Source organism: Megascapheus bottae, chromosome 5 (assembly GCF_031878675.1).
Source record: "Megascapheus bottae isolate mThoBot1 chromosome 5, mThoBot2.hap1, whole genome shotgun sequence".
Classification (NCBI taxonomy): domain Eukaryota; kingdom Metazoa; phylum Chordata; class Mammalia; order Rodentia; family Geomyidae; genus Megascapheus; species Megascapheus bottae.
The window spans coordinates 5,048,138-5,067,658 of NC_143513.1; the positions used below are offsets into that span (position 1 = coordinate 5,048,138).

At 41.7% G+C, this 19,521-nt stretch overlaps 2 protein-coding genes across 2 annotated transcripts in view; one reads left to right on the plus strand and one right to left on the minus strand.

Moving 5' to 3' along the window:
• Mplkip (M-phase specific PLK1 interacting protein) lies at window positions 1-4,545 on the minus strand. Its single transcript, XM_090332614.1, has 2 exons — window positions 3,862-4,545; window positions 1-2,950 (listed from the first exon to the last, which is right to left on the minus strand). The coding sequence occupies exons 1-2, from the start codon at window positions 4,198-4,200 to the stop codon at window positions 2,750-2,752; spliced, it is 540 nt and encodes a 179-aa protein (XP_090188740.1). The 5' UTR covers window positions 4,201-4,545; the 3' UTR covers window positions 1-2,749.
• Window positions 4,546-4,683: 138 nt separating this feature from the next.
• Window positions 4,684-19,521, plus strand: part of Sugct (succinyl-CoA:glutarate-CoA transferase) — a 552,732-nt gene continuing 537,894 nt past the window's right edge. The window contains exon 1 of the mRNA XM_090332615.1: window positions 4,684-4,847. Coding sequence (XP_090188741.1) covers window positions 4,757-4,847 — 91 coding nt within the window. The 5' untranslated portion in view covers window positions 4,684-4,756. The remainder of the gene's footprint in view (window positions 4,848-19,521) is intronic.

Below are 19,521 nucleotides of genomic sequence, written 5' to 3' on the forward strand. Positions count from 1 at the left end.
GGTAACATGGAATCGAACCCAGGTCTCTGTGCATGCTAGGCAGGCACTCTACCAGTAGGCCAAATTCCCAGCCAGACAATTTTTATTTTTTTCGGTCGGTTGTGGGGCTTGAACTCTGGGCCTGGGTTTTGTCCCCTGAGCTCTTTAGCTCAATGCTACTGATTGCACTAACCTTTGAGCCACAGTGCCACTTCCTGTTTTCCAGTGGTTAATTGGAGATCAGAGTCTCCAAGACTTTTAGTGCCCAGGCTGGCTTTGAATGGTGATTATAGGTGTGAGCCACCATGGCTGGCTCATGAAGACAAATACTTTAAAAGTCAGAAAAAGATCTACGGAAGTAGATTTTGGTGACTTGTAAGAATTTTCACTTTCAATATTTCATTTAACAGTACAACAGAAAAAACGCACATAAACAATTAAGAGTTACATTTCAATATCTTTCAATAATCATAGAAATATACTGACAACTTTTTTTCCCCTAATTCCCTTTTCTTTTTTGAGATAGGATCTTGTTAAGTTCTTCAGGCTGTCCTTGAACTCAAGAATCTTCTTGCCTCAACCTCGTATGTAGCTGGATTATAGGCATGCTCCATCGTGCCTGGTTTCTTAACTTCATCTTTGCAAACAACCCAACAAACTCGGGGACTTTAGCAATCACACTTCTTTATCAAACTTCATTATACATCATGACCTCAGCATATATTAAATAAGAACTGGGAATGTGGCTTAGTGAAAGAGTGCTTGCCTAGCATGCATGAAGTCCTTGTTCATTTCGAAACTCAGTACCATAGAAACAGAAAAAGCCGAGTAATACTGTAGTTCAAGTGGTAGAGTGCTAGCCTTGAGCAAAAGAAACTTAGGGACAGTGTCCAAGCCTGGGGTGCAAGCCCTAGGACTGGCCAAAAACAAAAATAAATTATATATGGATGGTAAATTAAAGACTTGTTTAAAATACTGGACAAAATTGCTGAATGCCTCATATACATGGAGGGTAGGCAGAGTAATATAACACTTGTAATCAGAATTATTATATTTAGGCCTTGAGTTCAAGCCCTAGTACTGGAACAACTTTTATATTTACAAAATATTTTTGCCTAATATTTTGCAGGCACAGTTCTATAAATGGACAGAAAGAGAAAGTACTTGATGCTTACTATGTGCTAGGCTTTGGCCTGAGTTTCACACATATAAACCCACTTATTCTTCAAACACAATACCTCTTCTTTTTGTCATTCTACTTCCTGGCCCCCAAGAGGGGATCCTCTGCCACATTCTCTTACAGCCATACTGCCAACTGCCTGAGGTCTAAAGTATGGATTCATTCAGTTGACTCTGGACCAACACTGCTCAAACAATGAGCCAAAATGAATCATTCCTTCCTTAAGATGCTTTCTTCACCATTGACTCTTGTCACAGACTCAAGAAACTAACCAGTATATCTTTTTGTCCTAAAAAGAAAATAACTACTAAATGGAGGAGTTTGGCCTAGTGCTAAGAATGTTTGCCTAGCATGCATGAAGACCCAGGTTTGATTCCTTGGTACCACATACATAGTAGGAGCTGGAAGTGGTGTTATGACTCAAATGCTAGAGCTCTAGCCTTGAGAAAGCCCCAGGACAGTGCTCAGGCTCTGAGTTCAAGCCCCAGTACTGGCAAAAAAAAAAAAAAAAAAGGAGAGATTCAGAGTGAACACAAATCTAGCTATGCTTGGGTTCTAGTTTAAGTAAGTATAAGTTTGTGCTTTAAGGTAGTTTCTATGACTTTAGATCAAGTTTTAATTTTGGCAGTACTGAGCTTTCAACTCCACCAGTCCCACATTTGGCTCCTTTTTAGTCCTGCTTTTCAGATTCATGTTTTTATCTGTATTGAACTCAAGGTGGGATGCTCTTGATTTCTACCTCCTGAGCAGCCAAGGTTACAGGCATGAGCCACCATGCCCAAGTTTCAAGATATAACCATTAGATAAATTTGAATGTAAAAGTGGTTATAATCAATATGAATTTAACTCTGCCAGTCTCTACTTTCTCTATAAACAGATTTGTTTTTTTTAAAAGATGGTCTATCTACTTAATTTTCAGAAGTTTTTCAAGAACTTTTTTTTTTTTTTTTTTGTGGGTCATAGGGCCTGAACTCGGCCTGGACACTGTCCCTGAGCTCTTCAGCTCAAGGCTACCGCCCTACTCTTGAGCCAAGCCCCACTTCTTGTTTTCTAGAGGTTAAACGGAGATAAGAGTCTCAGGTCTTTTTGTGCCTGGGCTGGCTTTGAACTCCGAACCTTAATCCTCAGATCTCATCCTCCTGAGTAGCTAGGATTACACCTGGCCAGGTGCCCGGCTTGAGTTTCCAAAACTTTTATCTACAAATCCAAAGTAATTACAGAGCATTATTCGACTATTTCTATTTAAAAAAAATTGTAGCACACAACCACACTACAACTATAAACACCAAATATTTTATTTTAAAGGGTTGGAAAAGCATCAGAAAACAAATGTTTGTTATATAGCCAGGAATGTTAAATATATGGAAACTATAAACCTGCTAAATGTGGTAGTCCCTTTCACAGAGCTAAATACTTAAAATTATCCTACTTTCTTCTCTAGTAACCACAGCAATGCTATGAGAAATGCCAACAAGATCCAACTAATGATTGATTATTCAGTCATTTTTGGGGTTCAACTTAATTGCACAAGTTAAGGTTCTGTCCAAGATGTTCCTGACACATGAAGCTTCCAGTTGAATTTCAGAAATGTTAACAAAAGTATCTTCCTTTTTTGCCTGTGAATGTTTGAGTATTGTTGTACTGTTGACTTATATCCACTACAGATACTGGTTCTAGGCCAGCCCAAGGGTCTTCAAGCATTGAAGGCTTGAAATAACTTTCCAACTCATTAGACATTCTTTTCTCTCTACCACGCCCTGATCCAAATGGTGTAGATGTCCTTGGAGAACCCTTCAGGAAAAAAACCATCAGTTAAAAAAAAATACTAGAGATAATTGGTATGTATCCTTCAGTTAAAGGGTAGTAGGAAATCACATAGATAAGTTTTTATGTGAAATCAATTATATTTAGCTACAAAGTTTATGCATCCTTTCATCTGTTTTTTCGTTTTTGTTAAGTGCTTAAACCAGTTTTGTATGCTTATTAATAATTCTTGCACAAAGTGACCTCAAATACTTTGCAGTTTTAAATGTATTAACTCTGCACAAATACAAGTGATGATAGACTCAAGTCCAATTAGTGATATAATTTTTCCCAGAAACACTTTATGAAATTAAGGCTTATTTTTAAAGTTATTTAAAGTGCTAGAACATGAAATTTTTCCTACATGCAGGCTCTACAGGGTACAGTAGGTTTAGCAAAGATCTTGGAAAACATCTTGTGAATCCAAGTTGTTGGCCAGAGTAATCTTCTGGCCACACCAGAAATATAGCCTACTTTGCATTGGCTCTCACTGAGGAACAAGAAATACCTGAAAACCCCAACTTTGCCCTCGAAAGAACTTGTAGCAGAAGACAAGGTAGCTCCAAGAAAGGATTAAAAAAGAAGAAGCGAAGAGGGGAGGTGAGTTACAGTAAAAGGGCACCAACCTAAACCAAAGACGCTATGCATCAAGGATTCATCCACATTTCTCTCGAGAGTCCGAGGGTTCCGAGACAGATCCGCAAGACCCTCGCCCCCCGCCCCCCACCGCCAGTCCAGGAGAGGAAAAGGAAGCTTAAGGAAATCTGTGCGTAAGGGCTCACTCATCTAAGCAGCAGGGCTAACACTCGTTATTATACACCAGAGAATCACGTCAAGGAATAGTAGCAGTCTGCCCGCCACTGCAGTAGAGCTCGGCAAACGCCGCCTGGTAGGTTTACCTGGGCGAAGGCCGGCGGTTGCCCCGGGGAGTAGCCGAATTGCTGCTGGGACCCCGCGGGGGACCTGGAGTAGGAGCCGGGGTAGCCGCCCGGGGACGGGGACCCGAACCGGCCCCCCGAGAAGCTGCCGCCGTGTCGCGGAGAGTGGCTGCTCCCGTAGGGCCGAGCCCGGGGCCCGAACGGTGGCGTACGGTGCGGGCTTCCGAACCCGTCCCGAGGGGAGGGCGGCCGTGGCCCGCCCCCGCCTGGGGCACCCCGGAAGCTGCTCCCGTTACCCCAACTTCCTACACCCGAGCTGGGGTAAGGAGGGGTCGGGGGTCGAAAATTCGGTCGCTGCATGCCAGGAACAAGAGATGAACGCCTCACGGCCGCGTTCTCCCTCCGGAACTGCACCGAACGCCGCGCCTCGAGAGAGCCGGAAGTCAGGGCCCCGAACGGTCCTCCGGCCGCGCGTCCGTGGGGTACTTCCGTTCCTGCTGACTAAAGGTTCCGCCAAGGGCGGTGGTGACAGAGCGCCGCGGAGGGCGAATGGATTTAAGTGAAAGAGGAAGGGAAAGCCGAGGCCACACTTCCCCTGGAAAGGATTCTGCACACCCGGCTCTGCTTAGTAGGAGCTGCAGATTTAAATTTACAGTTATCGGAAGGAAGGCTCCAGGAGATTCCCGCCCTAACGGATGAGAGCGTGCGCTGAGTGGGGCGGGGCCGGCGTGGGGGCGGGGCCCGGCGTGGGGGCGGGGCCTGGCGTGACGCCTGGCCGTCCGTGGGCGGGGCCTGTCGGGGGCGGGCCTTGGCAGGGGCGGGGCTCGGACGTCTCGGGTCTCAGGTGGCCGCGCTGCTGCGCTATTCGGGTTTCTTTTTCCCTCAGCCCTGCAGCCACCGAGCGGTGAGGCGGGCGATGCTGACGAGGGCAGCGGCCCTGTGGAGAACCGGCCTCCTGTCCGGCTGGGGCGGCGGGAGGGGGCTGTGGACCGGCCGCCCGCAGTCAGGTACCCGCGGACCCCCGGCCGGGGGCGGGCGGTGGGGACCCCGCCGGTGCTCCTCCGGTGTCCGGCGCCGCCGACGCTCCGCTTCCCCGGTCCTCCGCCCTCTGCGCCTCCAGCTCGGCGTCGCGCCCCCTGCCAGGCCGGGGTCCCAGGGGCTCGTCGCTGGGGTTCAGCTCCGGCGGGGGCTGCGAGGCTCGTGCTTTGCTTCATTACCCGTAATTCCGTACCCCCAACTTTAAATAACTTTCCAGACTTGGCAACCCCACCCCCCCACCCCGGCGGTACTATTGATGATTTTTACCACTGCAGACCACCGCTTGAATAACTCAGGGGAAAGGCCGTCCCATCAGAGGCCGCACTTTGTCCCTCTTTTTAGTTCTGGTTCAGTGGAAACAAGGTAGGAAGCTGAGTGACTGGTTTGCAGCAAGGGCAAAATGTGGCTCTTAAAATCTTGGTTGTTTCCCTGCCTTGTAGTGATAAAGGAAACTATATTAAAATGCAAGATTGCCACTTACCACAATAAAACACACCCTGGTACTGGATACTTGTCCTTGAATTTCAGGTGGAGAACGAAATTTAAATTTACTACATCCTTATAGAACTTATTTTTTGAAAAATGTTATTATCAAGTAGTTGTACAAAGAGGTTACAAATCCATTTCTCCCATCTCTTAAGGTACATAGTCCATATTTTACATAGCATACATTGCATATAACAACTGCATTTGCTTACCCTTCCATTCCTGTGCCTCTTCCCACTGCCTTCCTCCCCCAGAACATGTTGGCACTTTCTGGTATTCATTTTGTTAAAAAGAAGAACTTAGGGCTGGGAGCATGGCCTGGAGATAATGTGTTAACCTAGCATGCACAAAGCCATGGGTTCGATTCCTTGGTACCACATACGCAGAAAAAGCCAGAAATGGTGGCTCAAGTGGTAGAGCACGAGCCTTGAGGGAGCTCAAGGACAGTGCCGAGGCTCTGAGTTCAAGCCCCAAGACTGGTAAAAGAAAAAAGGAGTCGGGCGCGGTGGCTCACTCCTGTAATCCTGGCTACTCAGGAGGCTGAGATCTGAGGATCGCGGTTCAAAGACAGCCTGGTCCGTGAGACTCCTATCTGCAATTAACCAGCAGAAAACAGGAAGTGGTGTTGTTGCTCAAGGGGTAGGGTGGTAGCCTTGAGCTGAAGAGCTCAGAGACAGCGCCCAGGCTGAGTCCAAGCCCTAGGACTCGACCGGAAAAAAAAAAAAAAAGTAGAACTTGTTTTTACTCCTTCAAAATTTGGAAATGGGAATCTGCTGTGATCTTGAAATCAGCTTGTGGGATACAGAATCATGAAGAACTCCAGGACTTGTTAAATCAACCTGACTGGGAGCTTGGATCTGTGCTTTTTCTTCAGCAGGTGCATCTCTTGGAACCTCTGCAAGTTATTCTGCTTCTCTGACATGTTGTGGGACTTGCCTACTTGAACAGTATGAAATCTTCTCAGCTTGATCTCCTCTGCATCCCCCTTGATGGTGGTTTCTGGAGAAACTTGACTCACCTCACTTAGTTTGTTTTGTTTTTGAGGCAAAGTCACTTTATGTAGCTCAGGTTGGAACACATGTATTTTCTTCAGAAGAACTAATTTCTATGGTTCAATCAAGACAGGATAATGCCATGAACATTTACTGATATATTTAAGGCCTATAAGACTCCTAGTTTCCCAGTTAGTGCTGGCCCCAAATTTACTTTTTTATTTTTATTTTTTTTGCCAGTCCTGGGCTTGAACTCAGGGCCTGGGAACTGTCCTTGGGTTTCTCAAGGCTAGATCTCTACCACTTGAGCCATAGCACCACTTCTGGCCTTTTCTGTGTATGTGGTACAGAGGAATCCAACCCCAGTCTAACGTACATACTAGGCAAGCACTCTATCACTAGGATATGCTCCCAGCCTCCCAAATATACTTTTCTAAACATTCCCTTTAGTTTTATCTGTAACAGTTGGATAGTCCTGAAATTATTGGAAGAATAAGTTATATAATGTCACCTTTTATGTCATCAGTCTACTTTCAACTTTCAGAGGGGTCAGAGGAGTGCAGGTGATAGGAACTAAAATTACTTTTTTTGTTTGTATGTATGCATGCAGATCCTGGGTCTTGAACTCAGGGCCTAGGTGCTGTCTCTGAGCTTTTCTTGTTCAAGGCTAGCACTCTACCACTTGAGCCATAGCTCTTCTTCTGACTTTTTTTTGATGGGTAATTGGAGATTAACCACCATGGACTTTCCTGCCTGGGCTAGCTTTGAACCAAGATCCTCAGATTTCATCTTCCTAAGTAGAGAGGGTTACAGGTATGAACTACTGGTGCCCAGCCTACATTTATTTTTTATAACTGCCAAAGGTATGCAGAGTAAGGTATCAGGCTCATGCTTCTGGCATGTTTTTATCTCACATATATGTACTTGCATTAGAAATCTGGAAGAGAGAATGCAACAGGAAAAATTTGAAGGTAGATTATACATGCCAGCACATATAGGTATGTCTCTGAGGACAGATGGATAGTGAATCATTAATAGCTGCATGAAATTCAGATCTTGATTCAATGATTTCAGTGACCAAGAGAAATTAAATGACTTGCTGAAGTTCATATAGCAAGCAGAGCTGGAACCAGAAGTAAGGCATTCTGAATTCCAGGGTTATTATTTTTTTGCCTAAGAAATATGAGTTTATAAGTCCATCATTTGAAAAATATGACAAATAAAAATATAAAGTTTTGGAAGTGGCACTGTGTAGTTTCTTTCAGGTGTAATCTCTACATCTAAAAGCTACAACCTTAACTATTGATTCTTTGTAAGGATATCCAGGGTTTTCCTAGGCTTTAGTGTATAAATTACGGCTGGTGTCTGATGCAGTGCCCCTGTCATGTGCATACATTTGTTTGCATGGAATGTCAGTATCTGGTCCAGAGGAAGAGGGAGGAGGTTTTGTGTTGGATCTCCTGGAGGTAGAAAAGTGAAGATCTGGAATAAGCGATGTGAAGGATGAGACATGAGTATGTGTTGGCTGCCCATTGGAGGTAAAATGGCAATTCGCATTTTTTGTTGTTAGCAAATAGCCATCATTAGTGCAAACAGAATTGCTTCACTGTGTAGGGAGACCCAGATGAAATGAAAGCATCTATCTGCTGTCAGCCTCTGACTTCAGGTAACATTCTACACAGAGGCATCAACAGACAGAACTTCAAGGTGCTGGGTGCAGGTAACTCATACCTGAAATCCTAGTTACTCAGAATGCTGAAGTGGAAGGGTCATGGTTTGAGGCTAGCCTAGGCAGAAAATTTTGTAAGACCAGCAAATAACCAGCAAAACTCAGGTGTGGGCATGTAAATTATTTTGGTAAGGTGACCCTGGATGTGTAGGCTTATGAGAATGTATACTGTCGAACAAAAGAACAGGCCCAGGAATGACTTCAGCACCACCTTAAAATAACCTCAGCCCTGAATACCATCTGCAACAAGTACAAGAGAAATCAAGAAAGATCTTAAGAAAAAAAAGAAATGAAGAACAGATGGTGGAACTGATATAGCTTTAATGAACATTGAAAGATAGCTGGGTTAAAAACAATCATATCATTAAAAACAAAGCTGGAGATGTGATTTAAGTGGTATAGCACCAGTCTAACATGCACAAAATTCAATTTAAATACCAGTACCACAAAAAGGAGGAGAAGAATAAAGGGAATGAGGAAGAGGAACAGGAAGTGGAGGAGGAGATAAACAAGGAACTTGGTAATAATGATTATATTTGTGGTAGGGAAGTATTTCAGAAATTTAGAATTTAAGGCAAATTATGAGTACCAGCACAGGGAAATTTAGGTATGAAGGTAAATGAGACCTATTTGTTTCTATAGGGCTGTGGATCTTTATTTAGATTACTTAAGTTTCCCCCCTTCTTTTTGGAGAATGTTTCTCTTTTGAACTTGATTTTAATTTTTTTTCTTTTTCATTGAACCTTACCTTTAAAATATCATACTTGGGAGCTCAGTCTATAAAAGTACAAGCGCAGGCATTCAAGCAGGGGTTGTGAAGCTTAATTGATGGAGCACCAGCCTTGAACAACAACAGCAAAAAAGCTAAACAGTAGTGCCCAGGCCCTTAATTTAAACTCCAGTACCAGTTCAAAAAAATAGAAATAAAGCAATGATTGACTTCTCTGAGTTCATTGGGGACTCTTACTTTACCCTTTCTTTTTCACTATCACCAAAGAAACTCTGGGATTGCTCTGAGGAATTCCCAGTGTTGAACCACACTATTTTAAGTAGATGGCAGATTTAAGCAATGCTGTGAATATCAATGCTGTGGTTGCCTTTCGTTTTATTGTGACACATCAAGAAGAGAATATTTTCCTGTTTCTGCATTGTCAGGACTTCTAAATGGAGAAAACTGGAATCTGGGTTAAAGACCAAACCCTGGAAGTTAAAAAATGACAGAATGGGTAGTTTGAGAATTTCCAGGAGGCGTATGTTTTAAAGGGTTATAAACCCAGAGTCTTGAAGACATTCCCTAAGTTATAAACCCAGTGAAGCATATCTATGTCCTGGTAATGTTTGCCTCACTTCACATGAGTTATGAAGCCAGGAATAATCCTTTTCTAATAAGGCCTCTGTGCTTACCTTTCTTACCTATGTCTTTCCTTCCTTCCTTCCTTCCTTCCTTCCTCCTTCCTTCCTTCCTTCCTTCCTTCCTTCTTTTTCCTTTTTTCTTTCTTTCTTTTTTTTTTGTCCGCCATGGGGCTTGAACTTTCGGTCTGGGTGTTGTCCCTGAGTTCTTCAGCTCAAGGCTAGCACTCTGGCACTTGAGCCACTGAACCACTTCCAGGTTTTTTTTTTAAATATATATATATTTTATTGTGCACTAGTTCCAGTTTTATGGTGGTTAATTGGAGATAAGAGTCTCAAGGATTTTCATGCCTGCACTGGCTGAAAAACCGTGATCCTCAGATTTCAGACTCCTGAGTTGCTAGGATTACAGGTGTGAGCCACCAGTGCTGGGAGGGGGGTAACCTTTCCCCCTTCTTAGGGGAAGGTGGTGGTTGGGTTATTTGTTCCACACAAACTCACAGCTTCACCATTTTGAAATTTTTCTTCTGTGATTTAAGCTAACTGTTGTGCAGTCTTAACTACTTCTCATTGAATCATCTGTGAGGTATTAGGTGTGAAAAATGGTGTATTTTAATTTTTTTGTTTTGTTTTGAGACTGGGTCTTGCTATATAACCCAGATTATCCTCAAACTCAAGATCTTCCTACTTCAGCATTTCCTTTTCTTCCTCCTCTTCATCCTCCTCCTCCTCCTCCTCCTCCTCCTCCTCCTCTTTTTCTCCGCTCTTCTTTCTCTTCCTCCACCCTAACACTTGGGTCATTTCCTCAGCCCCTGCTTCAGCATTTACTGATATAACTGGTAATAACTCTAATCTCTGCTTCAGAAAACTTGAGATTCCTTCTAGGCTACAGATGAATGAATAGAGATGGAAAGTTTAGGGCAGGCACTGGTTACTTACACATGTAACCCTTCCTACTTAGGGGGCTGAGATCTGAGGATCATGGTTCAGTACCAGCTGGGGCAGGAAGGTCCCTCTACTAAACTATGAGAGAGAGAGAGAGAGAGAGAGAGAGAGAGAGAGAGAGAGAGAGAGAGAGAGAGAGAGAGAGAGAGAGAGAGAGAGAGAGAGAGAGAGAGAAAGCCAGAAGTGGATCTGTAGCTCAAGTGATAGACTGCTAGCCTTGAACACAAAAGCTCAGGGTCAGCACCCTCAGTTCAGCACTCAGTTCAAGCCCCAGAACTGGTGATAAAGACAGGAACAAACAATATAAGAGATGAAAAGTTTATCATCTAATGTTTCTTACATCTCTTTCGATTGAAGTACTTATATGTATACTGAGAGCATTATCACTTTCTTGCAGCATAGTCTTTAACTTAGTATTTCCTGAAATTTCAGGTTATCAGTTTTACTGTAGAGCTGTGTCATATTAAGGACAAAGTGCAATGTAGGTGTCATTAGCTCCCTCTGTAGCATAGGCCTGCTCTGAACACAGAGGATTTAACTATCATTTAGCTATCCTTAGGTCTTGTTTATAAAGCAAAAGTTAGAACCAGCATGTTTTCAAGAGTCTCACAGTCAAATTCCACTGCTTTATTATATCTTGAAGTCTTTGTAGTAATCACAAATCCACAATGAATGTTCTGTTTGTATTTATTTCTTTCTAGACTAGTGTTCTTCATCTGGACATAACACTGGTATTAATAATAATAACATATTACTAATTTAATAAAGTTTTCTTTGACAATCATAAAATTACTAATGTGATACTTCTAGATGAAGAAAATCTGAGCTTATGAATATTATTTTCCACATGCAAACACTAGAAGTTTGTTTTAAAGGAACCAAATTAAAAATAATATCATTAGATATTGATGATATTATTAGGTATTAATGATAATAAACTTGACAGGGCTGACTGTCCCCTCCAAAAGTCTTGTTGAAATTTAAGTGCATCTGTCAGTTTGATGGTGGGTGGGTCCTTTAAGAGATATTTAGGTCATGAGGACTTAGCCCGCATCCTCTGGATTTTTTTTTTACCAGTCCTAGGGCTTGAACTCAGGGCCTGAACACTGTCCTTGGGCTTTCTCAAGGCCAGAACTCTATCACTTGAGCCACAACACCACTTCTGAATTGAACCTGGGTCTTCATGCATGCTAGGCAAGCACTCTACTACTAGGCCAAACTCCTGGCCCCAAGATTTTTTTTTTTAAGAAAAAATTCAGGAAGCAATGACTTCATATTGATATAGGAATAGTTTCAGATAGTTTCAGATAGTTTAAATCCTGAAATAGGGAAATATAACCTTTTAAAATGCAGTAAATCAGTAATTATATGGTGTGAATTTGAAAGAACATAATCTAATATAGAATAATGGTGACATAGTAGACCTTGAGCTGCTGTCTGTAGAAGGACCATTTTCTGGGCTGGGAGTGTGGCCTAGTGGTAGAGTGTGTGCCTAGCATGCATGACACTTAAGAGTTTGATTCCTCAGTACCACATACAAAAAAAAAAAGCTGGATGTGCTGCTATGGCTGAAGTGGTAGAGTGCTAGCTTTGAGAAAGCCCAAGGACAGTGCCCAGGCTCTGAGTTCAAGCCCTAGGACTTGGTAAAAAAAAATCCAGAAGGACCATTTTCTTTTCTTTTTTTTTTTCATATTTTACCTATTTTATTTATTTTTTTCTTTTTTTTTCTTTTTTTAATTTTTTTTATTGTAATTAGTAAAAGGGTTACATGATATTTGCCAGATAGAAGGTGCATTAATTCACATACATTGATACCCTTTCACATGTCTTGGTACCCGTTTCCCTCCCCCCCCCACACCCCCCACCCGTCTTGGTTTTCCCCCCTTCCCTATCAAATTTCAAATATCCAAATACAAATAAATTCAATATATCAGATAACAAAGTGAGATACTATACCAATATGAGATAACCAAGGGACAGCAAAGGAGATGAGAGACAACATACTACATTAAGGACAACAATCATTCATTATATGGCTTTTGTTTCACTATCCTGGAGGTCCTTTCAATTAGCTTCACATTATATGTCCTTATGTATCAAGATTTTGCTCTATTGTAAATCTCTGCTAGTAGAGCCCAAGGTTTCTACTGATTATGACGAATGAGGGAAACCATTGAGCCTAAGTTCCTTTGAGTCTGGCTTACTTCACTTAATATGATTTTTTCTAAGTCTTTCCATTTCCTAACAAATGGGGCGATGTCATTCTTTCTGATAGCAGCATAGAATTCCATTGTGTACAAATACCACAACTTGTTGATCCACTCATCAACTGAGGGACATCTGGGTTGGTTCCATATCTTTGCTATGGTGAATAGTGCTGCAATGAACATTGTTGTGCTAGTGGCTTTAGTATGTCCTTGTTTCTGGGTGGTTGGGTAAATGCCAAGTAGTGGAATTGCTGGGTCATAGGGGAGTTCTATGTTTAGCCTTTTGAGGCAGTGCCACACTACTTTCCATAGTGGTTGAACGAGTTTGCACTCCCACCAACAGTGTAGTAGTGATCCCTCCTGGCCACATCCCCTCCAGCATCTGTTGTCATTCGTTTTCCTGATCCTGGCCATTCTAGCTGGAATGAGGTGGAATCTTAGAGTTGTTGTGATTTGCATTTCTTTTATGACCAGAGATGTTGAGCATTTCTTCATGTGTCTATAGGCCATTTTTGTTTCTTCTTCAGAGAAGACTCTCTTTAAGTCTTTGGCCCATTTTTTAATGGGATGGTTGTTACTTTGGAGGTTAGTTTTGGAGTGATTCAATTTTTTTGAGTTGTTGATATATTTTAGATATGAGGCCTTTGTCCGTTGTTTGGTTGGTGAAGATCTTCTCCCACTCTGTAGGCTTCCTGATTAGTTTACTAGCTATGCAGAAGGACCATTTTCTAAGTTTGGCTCTTAGCTGGTGTCTGGGAACTTGGCTCTGGAATTGTTGGGAAGCTACAGCAGAAAGATTACAAGTTTAGGGCTAGTGTGGTCTATGCAATGAGTACCAGACCAGCCACAGATACATAGCCAGACTCTGTCTCAAATAAGCAATAATTCAAAACAGATTATGATAACATTTAGTAAGATTGTATTTTGTTGACTGATATATACATTTGGGATTTACACCAAAAAAGGATAACTTTTAACTTTTAATGATCCAAAAATGTTAGTAGTTTCAATTTTGTTAGTGTTTATATGTGTGTGTGTAGACATGTGTGTATGCATGCATGTTTGCACACATATGTGTGCAGATCCTGAGGCCTAAACTCAAGGTCTGGGTGCTAAAAATTGGTTCTCTACTACTTGAACCACGACTCTACTTCTGGCTTTTTAGTGGTTAATTGGAGATAAGAATTTCATGAAAATTCCTGTCTGGACTGGATTCAAACCATGATCCTCAGATTTCTGCCTCCCAAGTAGTTAGTAGTAAAGCTTACAGTTGTGAGCCACCAGTACCCAACTAATTTTTTTTTGAAATGTGTATTCTTTCTTTCTTGCTTGATTTCTTGCTTCCTTGCCTTCTTGTTTCATTTCTCTTCTTTCTTTCATGGTGTCCAATTGTTATCCAAAAAGAAAATAATGGAAATTAATTGTAAAGTTGAGTTTCTTCTGTGTTTCTTGTATATTTTTGATTTGCTTAAAACAATATAAATTTATTGTGAGATACTTCTTTTGTGGTTCAGGAGGCTGACACATGACTCATTGGACTTAATTGAAACATCTGGTTCTTTGAGAGGTTCTATGTAGGAATCTGTTTCCTTATTTTTTTTTTCCAGTCCTGGGGCTTGGACTCAGGACTGAGCACTGTCCTTGGGCTTTCTTAAGGCTATCACTCTACCATTTGAGCCACAGCATCACTTCCAGCTTTTTCTATGTATGTGGTACCAAAGAATCAAACCCAGGGCTTCATGCATGCTAGGCAAGCACTCTACCATTAGACCCATCTCCTGGCCCCGTTTCCTTGTTTTTGCAAACTCTTACAGGTTGTCCAAGTTCCTTGGCTCTTCTCCCTTGCTCCATCTTTGAAGCTCTTTTCTTACATTTTCTCTACTCTTCACTCTTATCTGATATAAATTCACTTTCTCTTTCCTTCCTTCCTTCCTTCCTTCCTTCCTTCCTTCCTTCCTTCCTTCCTTCCTTCCTTCCTTCCTTCCTATCTTCTTTCTTCCTTCCTTTCCTTTCCTTTCCTTTCCTTTCCTTTCCTTTCCTTTCCTTTCCTTTCCTTTCTTTTGTGGGTCATGGGGCTTGAACTCTGGGCCTTGATGCTGTCCCTGAGCTCTTTAGCTCAACTCTACTGCCCTACCCATGAGCCACAGTCCCACTTCCTGTTTTCTAGTGATTGACTGGAGATAAGAGTCTCAGATTCTTTTAGTGCCTGGGCTGGCTTTGAACCGTAATCCTCAGATCTCAGCCTCCTGAGTAGGTTAGGATTATAGATGTTAGCCCTCATACCTGGCTCTGATATATTTTCTTTCTTTCTTTCTTTTTTTTTTTTTTTTTTTTTTGCCAGTCCTGGGCTTGAGCTCAGGGCCTGAGCACTGTCCTTGGATTTTCTCAAGGCTAGAGCTCTACCACTTGAGCCTCAGCACCACTTCTGGCTTTTTTCTATGTATGTGGTACCGAAGAATCAAACCCGGGTCTTCGTGCATGCTAGGCAAGCACTCAACGACTAGGCCAAACTCCCGGCCCTGATATATTTTCTTAATACTCTGATACAAGCTTCAAAAATTCAATTGAGTTTACAGATGAGTTTTTTCAAATATTTGTTTTTTGGGGGGATCTTATTGTGTTGCCTAGGCCCATCATGAACTTGTGGCCTGATTTTCCTATCTCAGCTTACTTGGGTAGCTGGTAGTTCATCATTATCCCTGGCTCCTATTATTTTTTTGTTGGTTGCGGGATTTGAACTCTGGGCCTGGGTATTGTCCCTGATCTCTACAGCTCAAAGCTACTACCCTACCCCTTGAGCCACAGTGCCACTTCTGGTTTTCTGGTTGTTAATTGGAGATAAGAGTCTCACAGACTTTAGTACCTGGGATGGCTTTGAACCTTGATCCTCAGATCTCAGCCTCCTGAGTATCTAGGATTACAGGTGTGAGAGCTACTGTGCCTGGTTATTTTTCTAAAAAAATTATTCATTAACTTATAAAACATTTGATGCTGAAGACTCATGTATTCTTTTTCCTGAGAGTTCAGAGAAAGAAAACTAAACTTTATCTCAACATGATTCTTTTATGAATGGTTGTGTTAAGCAGAAATAACATGGATTATGATAAGAGAATAATTGATCTGTAATTCCTATGCACATAAACACATGTAGATTTTAGTGACAAATAGGACTGAAAAGGTTGGGTGCCTATGACCCTAGGTACTTAGGAGGCTGAGATCTGAGAATCACTGTTAGAAGCTAGCCTGGGAAGACAATCTGAGATACTTTTTATCTCCAATAAACTACCAAAAAGCTAGGCTGGAGCTGTGGCTCAAATGATAGAGCACCAGCTATAAACATGAAAACGGAGTAAGAACATGAGGCCCTGAGTTTAAGTCCTAGTAATAGCACACACACACACACACACACACACACACACACACACACACTGAAATTATCTTGAGTACATGAAGATCTCTTATTCCGTTTTTCCACAAATCTTGTTTATTTCCTGTAAACCTGGAAATTGAAAACTATTTCCTAGTGATCCACCAGTAGGAAACATTGGTATTCATAATAGTATTAATTACGTAGTGTAATTTCCCTAAAATTTCTTCCAGACGATACTACTCTTCAAGGTAAACTTCCTTTCTAAAATTACATGTAATCTATGTTTTAGGAACTGAGCATTTTTCATTACTTTCTTTTGTGTGTGTGTACCAGTCCTGAGGTTTGAACACAGTGCTTGGGTAGTCTCTCTGAGCTTTTTCTATCAAGGCTAGAATTCTATTACTTGAGCCATAGCTCTGCTTTGGGCTTTCTGGTAGTTAAATGAAGAGAAGAGTCTCATGAACATTCCTGCCCAGGTTGACTTCGAATCACAATCCTCAGATCTCAGCCTCCTGAGTAGCTAGGATTCCAGGCATGAATCACGAATGCCTGGCTCTTCCATGGATTCCAACTTGTGTTAGAAAGAAAATGCCCTGCCAAATGTTGCTGTTTGAAACTTGAGCACCCCCTACTTGGGGTTTTCTGAGACAGAATCTTGCTGTGTATCCCAGAGTGACATAGAACCTAGAATAGCCTCATGGTCGCAATCCTGCCCTCAGCTTCCCTAGTGCTAGGATTAAAGGTGGGTGCCCACACTCTGTTAGATGTCTAGCTTTTGTTTTCTCACTCATAAGTTCTAGTGGTAAATTCTCTTGTAAAATAGCAAATAAGGGGCCGGGAACATGACCTAGTGGTAGAGTGCTCGCCTAACATGCACAAAGCCCTGGGTTTGATTCCCTGGAACCACATAAACACAGAAAAAGCCAGAAGTGGCACTGTGGCTCAAGTGGCCGAGTGCTAGCCTTGGGCAAAAAGTATTCAAGGACAGTGCCCAGGCCCTGAGTTCAAGCCCAGGACTGGCAAAAAAATAGCAAATAATTCTTTGTGTATGCATCTCATTTCCTGTTGATCAGTTCATTTTAGGACTTTGTTTTTTCAACTTTGTGTAGCTTGGAACAAGTGGAGAGAGATGCCACAGTTCCAGAGCCACTTGTGTGGGCATCTGTCAATTATTCCCACTTTGGTGCTGCTCAAGTTTATTTGAGTTGTGAAGCCCTTGAGCCTGGTTCCCGAGGCATTTTATCAAGCAGCTCTGGCAAGCAAAGAACTGATAGCAGATTCATTGTAATTATACTTCTTTGCATGGTTGCCCAGCTATAGCATTATAATAGCTTTTCATACTAGAGGCCAAATCAGACAGAGAGTTGTACAAGCTGTCAGTTATATTTCAACTAATCACATTACCATTGATGTACCTTCTCCAACTGGTTTCTCCTGAGGACTTACCCCCCACTTTTGCTCAGCCTATCAGTTCTTTTGCAAACACATACTTTTTCCATCCAGTGCAAACACATACTTTTAAAAGTGGAATGTTGAGCACCATTTGATAATGTTCTCAATAATAATCATGTTTCTTATTTTCTGTTTTTAAATTATTTCCCTTGCTAAGTGATAAGATCCTATCATAAATACGATGATGATGATAATGATAACAGTAGCAATAGTAGTAGAATCTTTTAATGAACTTACTATAGGCCAGCAATTGTGCTAAACACTGTATATATGACATTTTATGTAATTCTTGTAAGCCTTATGAGGAGAGGGAAGTTCACAGATGGAAAGTTGCCTTGCTCAAGGTCATTTGGATGGTAAATAGTAGATCAGGGTAGTCTAGGCATCTCACTGAAGAGTTCATGTTCTTAACTGTTCAAAATTTGTTCATTGGTTTTGGGTTGAATGTATTCTAGAAGTTCTGAGTCTGCTCTGAGATAATAAAATTCACTTGGCTTGTGTTAATTAAATGAATCCAATGTAAAAAGGTATTGCTTTATTAAATGGCCAACTATAAAAAATGTTCAATATTATTGGTTATCAGTGACACACCAACTAAATCTACAATGAGAAGACATTGTGCACCCATTAAAGTGCTGACATTAAAGAGATGAACAATTCCTGGTGTTGTACATCTAGTCCAGGTGCCAGTGGCTCATTCCTATAATCCCATACTCAGGAAACTGAGATCTGAGGATCACTATCCAAGAACCAAAGAAAGCTTGAGCAGAGAAGTCTGTGAGATTCTTATCTCTAATTAACCAACAAAAGCCAGAGGGCTTTTGAGCTTTACAGCTTTTTTTTTTTTTTTTTTTTTGCCAGTCCTGGGCTTAGGCTCAGGGCCTGAGCATTGTCCTTGGGCTTCCTTAAGGCTAGAACTACCACTTCAGACACAGCACCACTTCCGGCTTTTTTCCATGTATGTGGTACCAAGGAATCGAACCCAAGTCTTTGTGCATGATAGGCAAGCACTCTACCACTAGGCCAAACTGCTGGCCCTGAGCTTTACAGCTTTTATGAGCTATAGCTCAAGCGGTAGAACATTAACCTTGAGCAAGATAAAATAATGGCATTTGCAGGGAAGTGGATGAATCTAGAGCAAATCATGTTGAGTAAGACAAGTCAAGACCAAAGGAATAAAAGGCGCATGCTATCCTTAATATGTGGCTAGTAGATCCAAACAGTACAAGAGTGAGGACTCAATATTTGCATACCCAATGCTATGGACATGGTATTGGAAATATAAACATAACTACATAGACATAAAAACCTATGACTCTATAGACATAATGTCTTATTTCATAAATTAATATGTATCTATGATATACAAACCCTTAGCCTAATTTTGATTGTGTTCTAAAAACTAAGTGCCAGTGATTGGATATAGAGATTCCCTTCTTGAACACTCGTTTGTTAAACATGTCATTTGAAATATGATATAAAAATCAATGTTAATTATTTAATAAAAATAAAGCTCCAGGACAGTGTCCAGGTCCTGAGTATCCTAATACTGGCATAAAGAAATAAATAAAGAGGGGCCGGGAGTTTGGCCTAGTGGTTAAAGTGCTTGCCTAGCATGCACGAAGACCCGGGTTCGACTCCTTGGTACCACATACATAGAAAAAAGCTGGAAGTGGTGCTGAGGCTCAAGTGGTAGAGCTCTAGCCTTGAAAAAGTCCAAGGACAGTGCTCAGGCCCTGAGCTCAAGCCCAGGACTGGCAAAAAAAAAGAAAAAAAAATAAAGTCAAGTAGGGATAGAGATTCAGAGGGACTGTGTTTTAGGCAAAATGATTAGGCGAGGTATCTGAGAATGTCTGCTGTTCTGGTAGAAATTTAAATAAAGGGAGAAGACATGCAAATATACTATAGAAGAATGTTCCAGGCCTAGGGAATAGTATGTGCAAAAGCCCTATCAGTTTGCGTTCTTAAGAAATCACATATTAAGACCATCAAAAAGGCATTTTTATGAGCAATGCGGGGGGTGGGGGGTTAGAAAGTAACCTCTTTGAGAGGTGAAGGAAGGAAATCCAGTTGGGGGAAACTGGATCTCAACCTACATGCCATCCTGTTGAA

Coding starts and splice junctions, on each gene's coding strand:
- Mplkip (XM_090332614.1), bottom strand. CDS start 4,200: ATGCAGCGACCGAATTTTCGACCCCCGACCCCTCCTTACCCCAGCTCG. Junction 2,951..3,861: donor AACCGCCGGCCTTCGCCCAG/GTAAACCTACCA, acceptor TTTTTCCTGAAG/GGTTCTCCAAGGACATCTAC.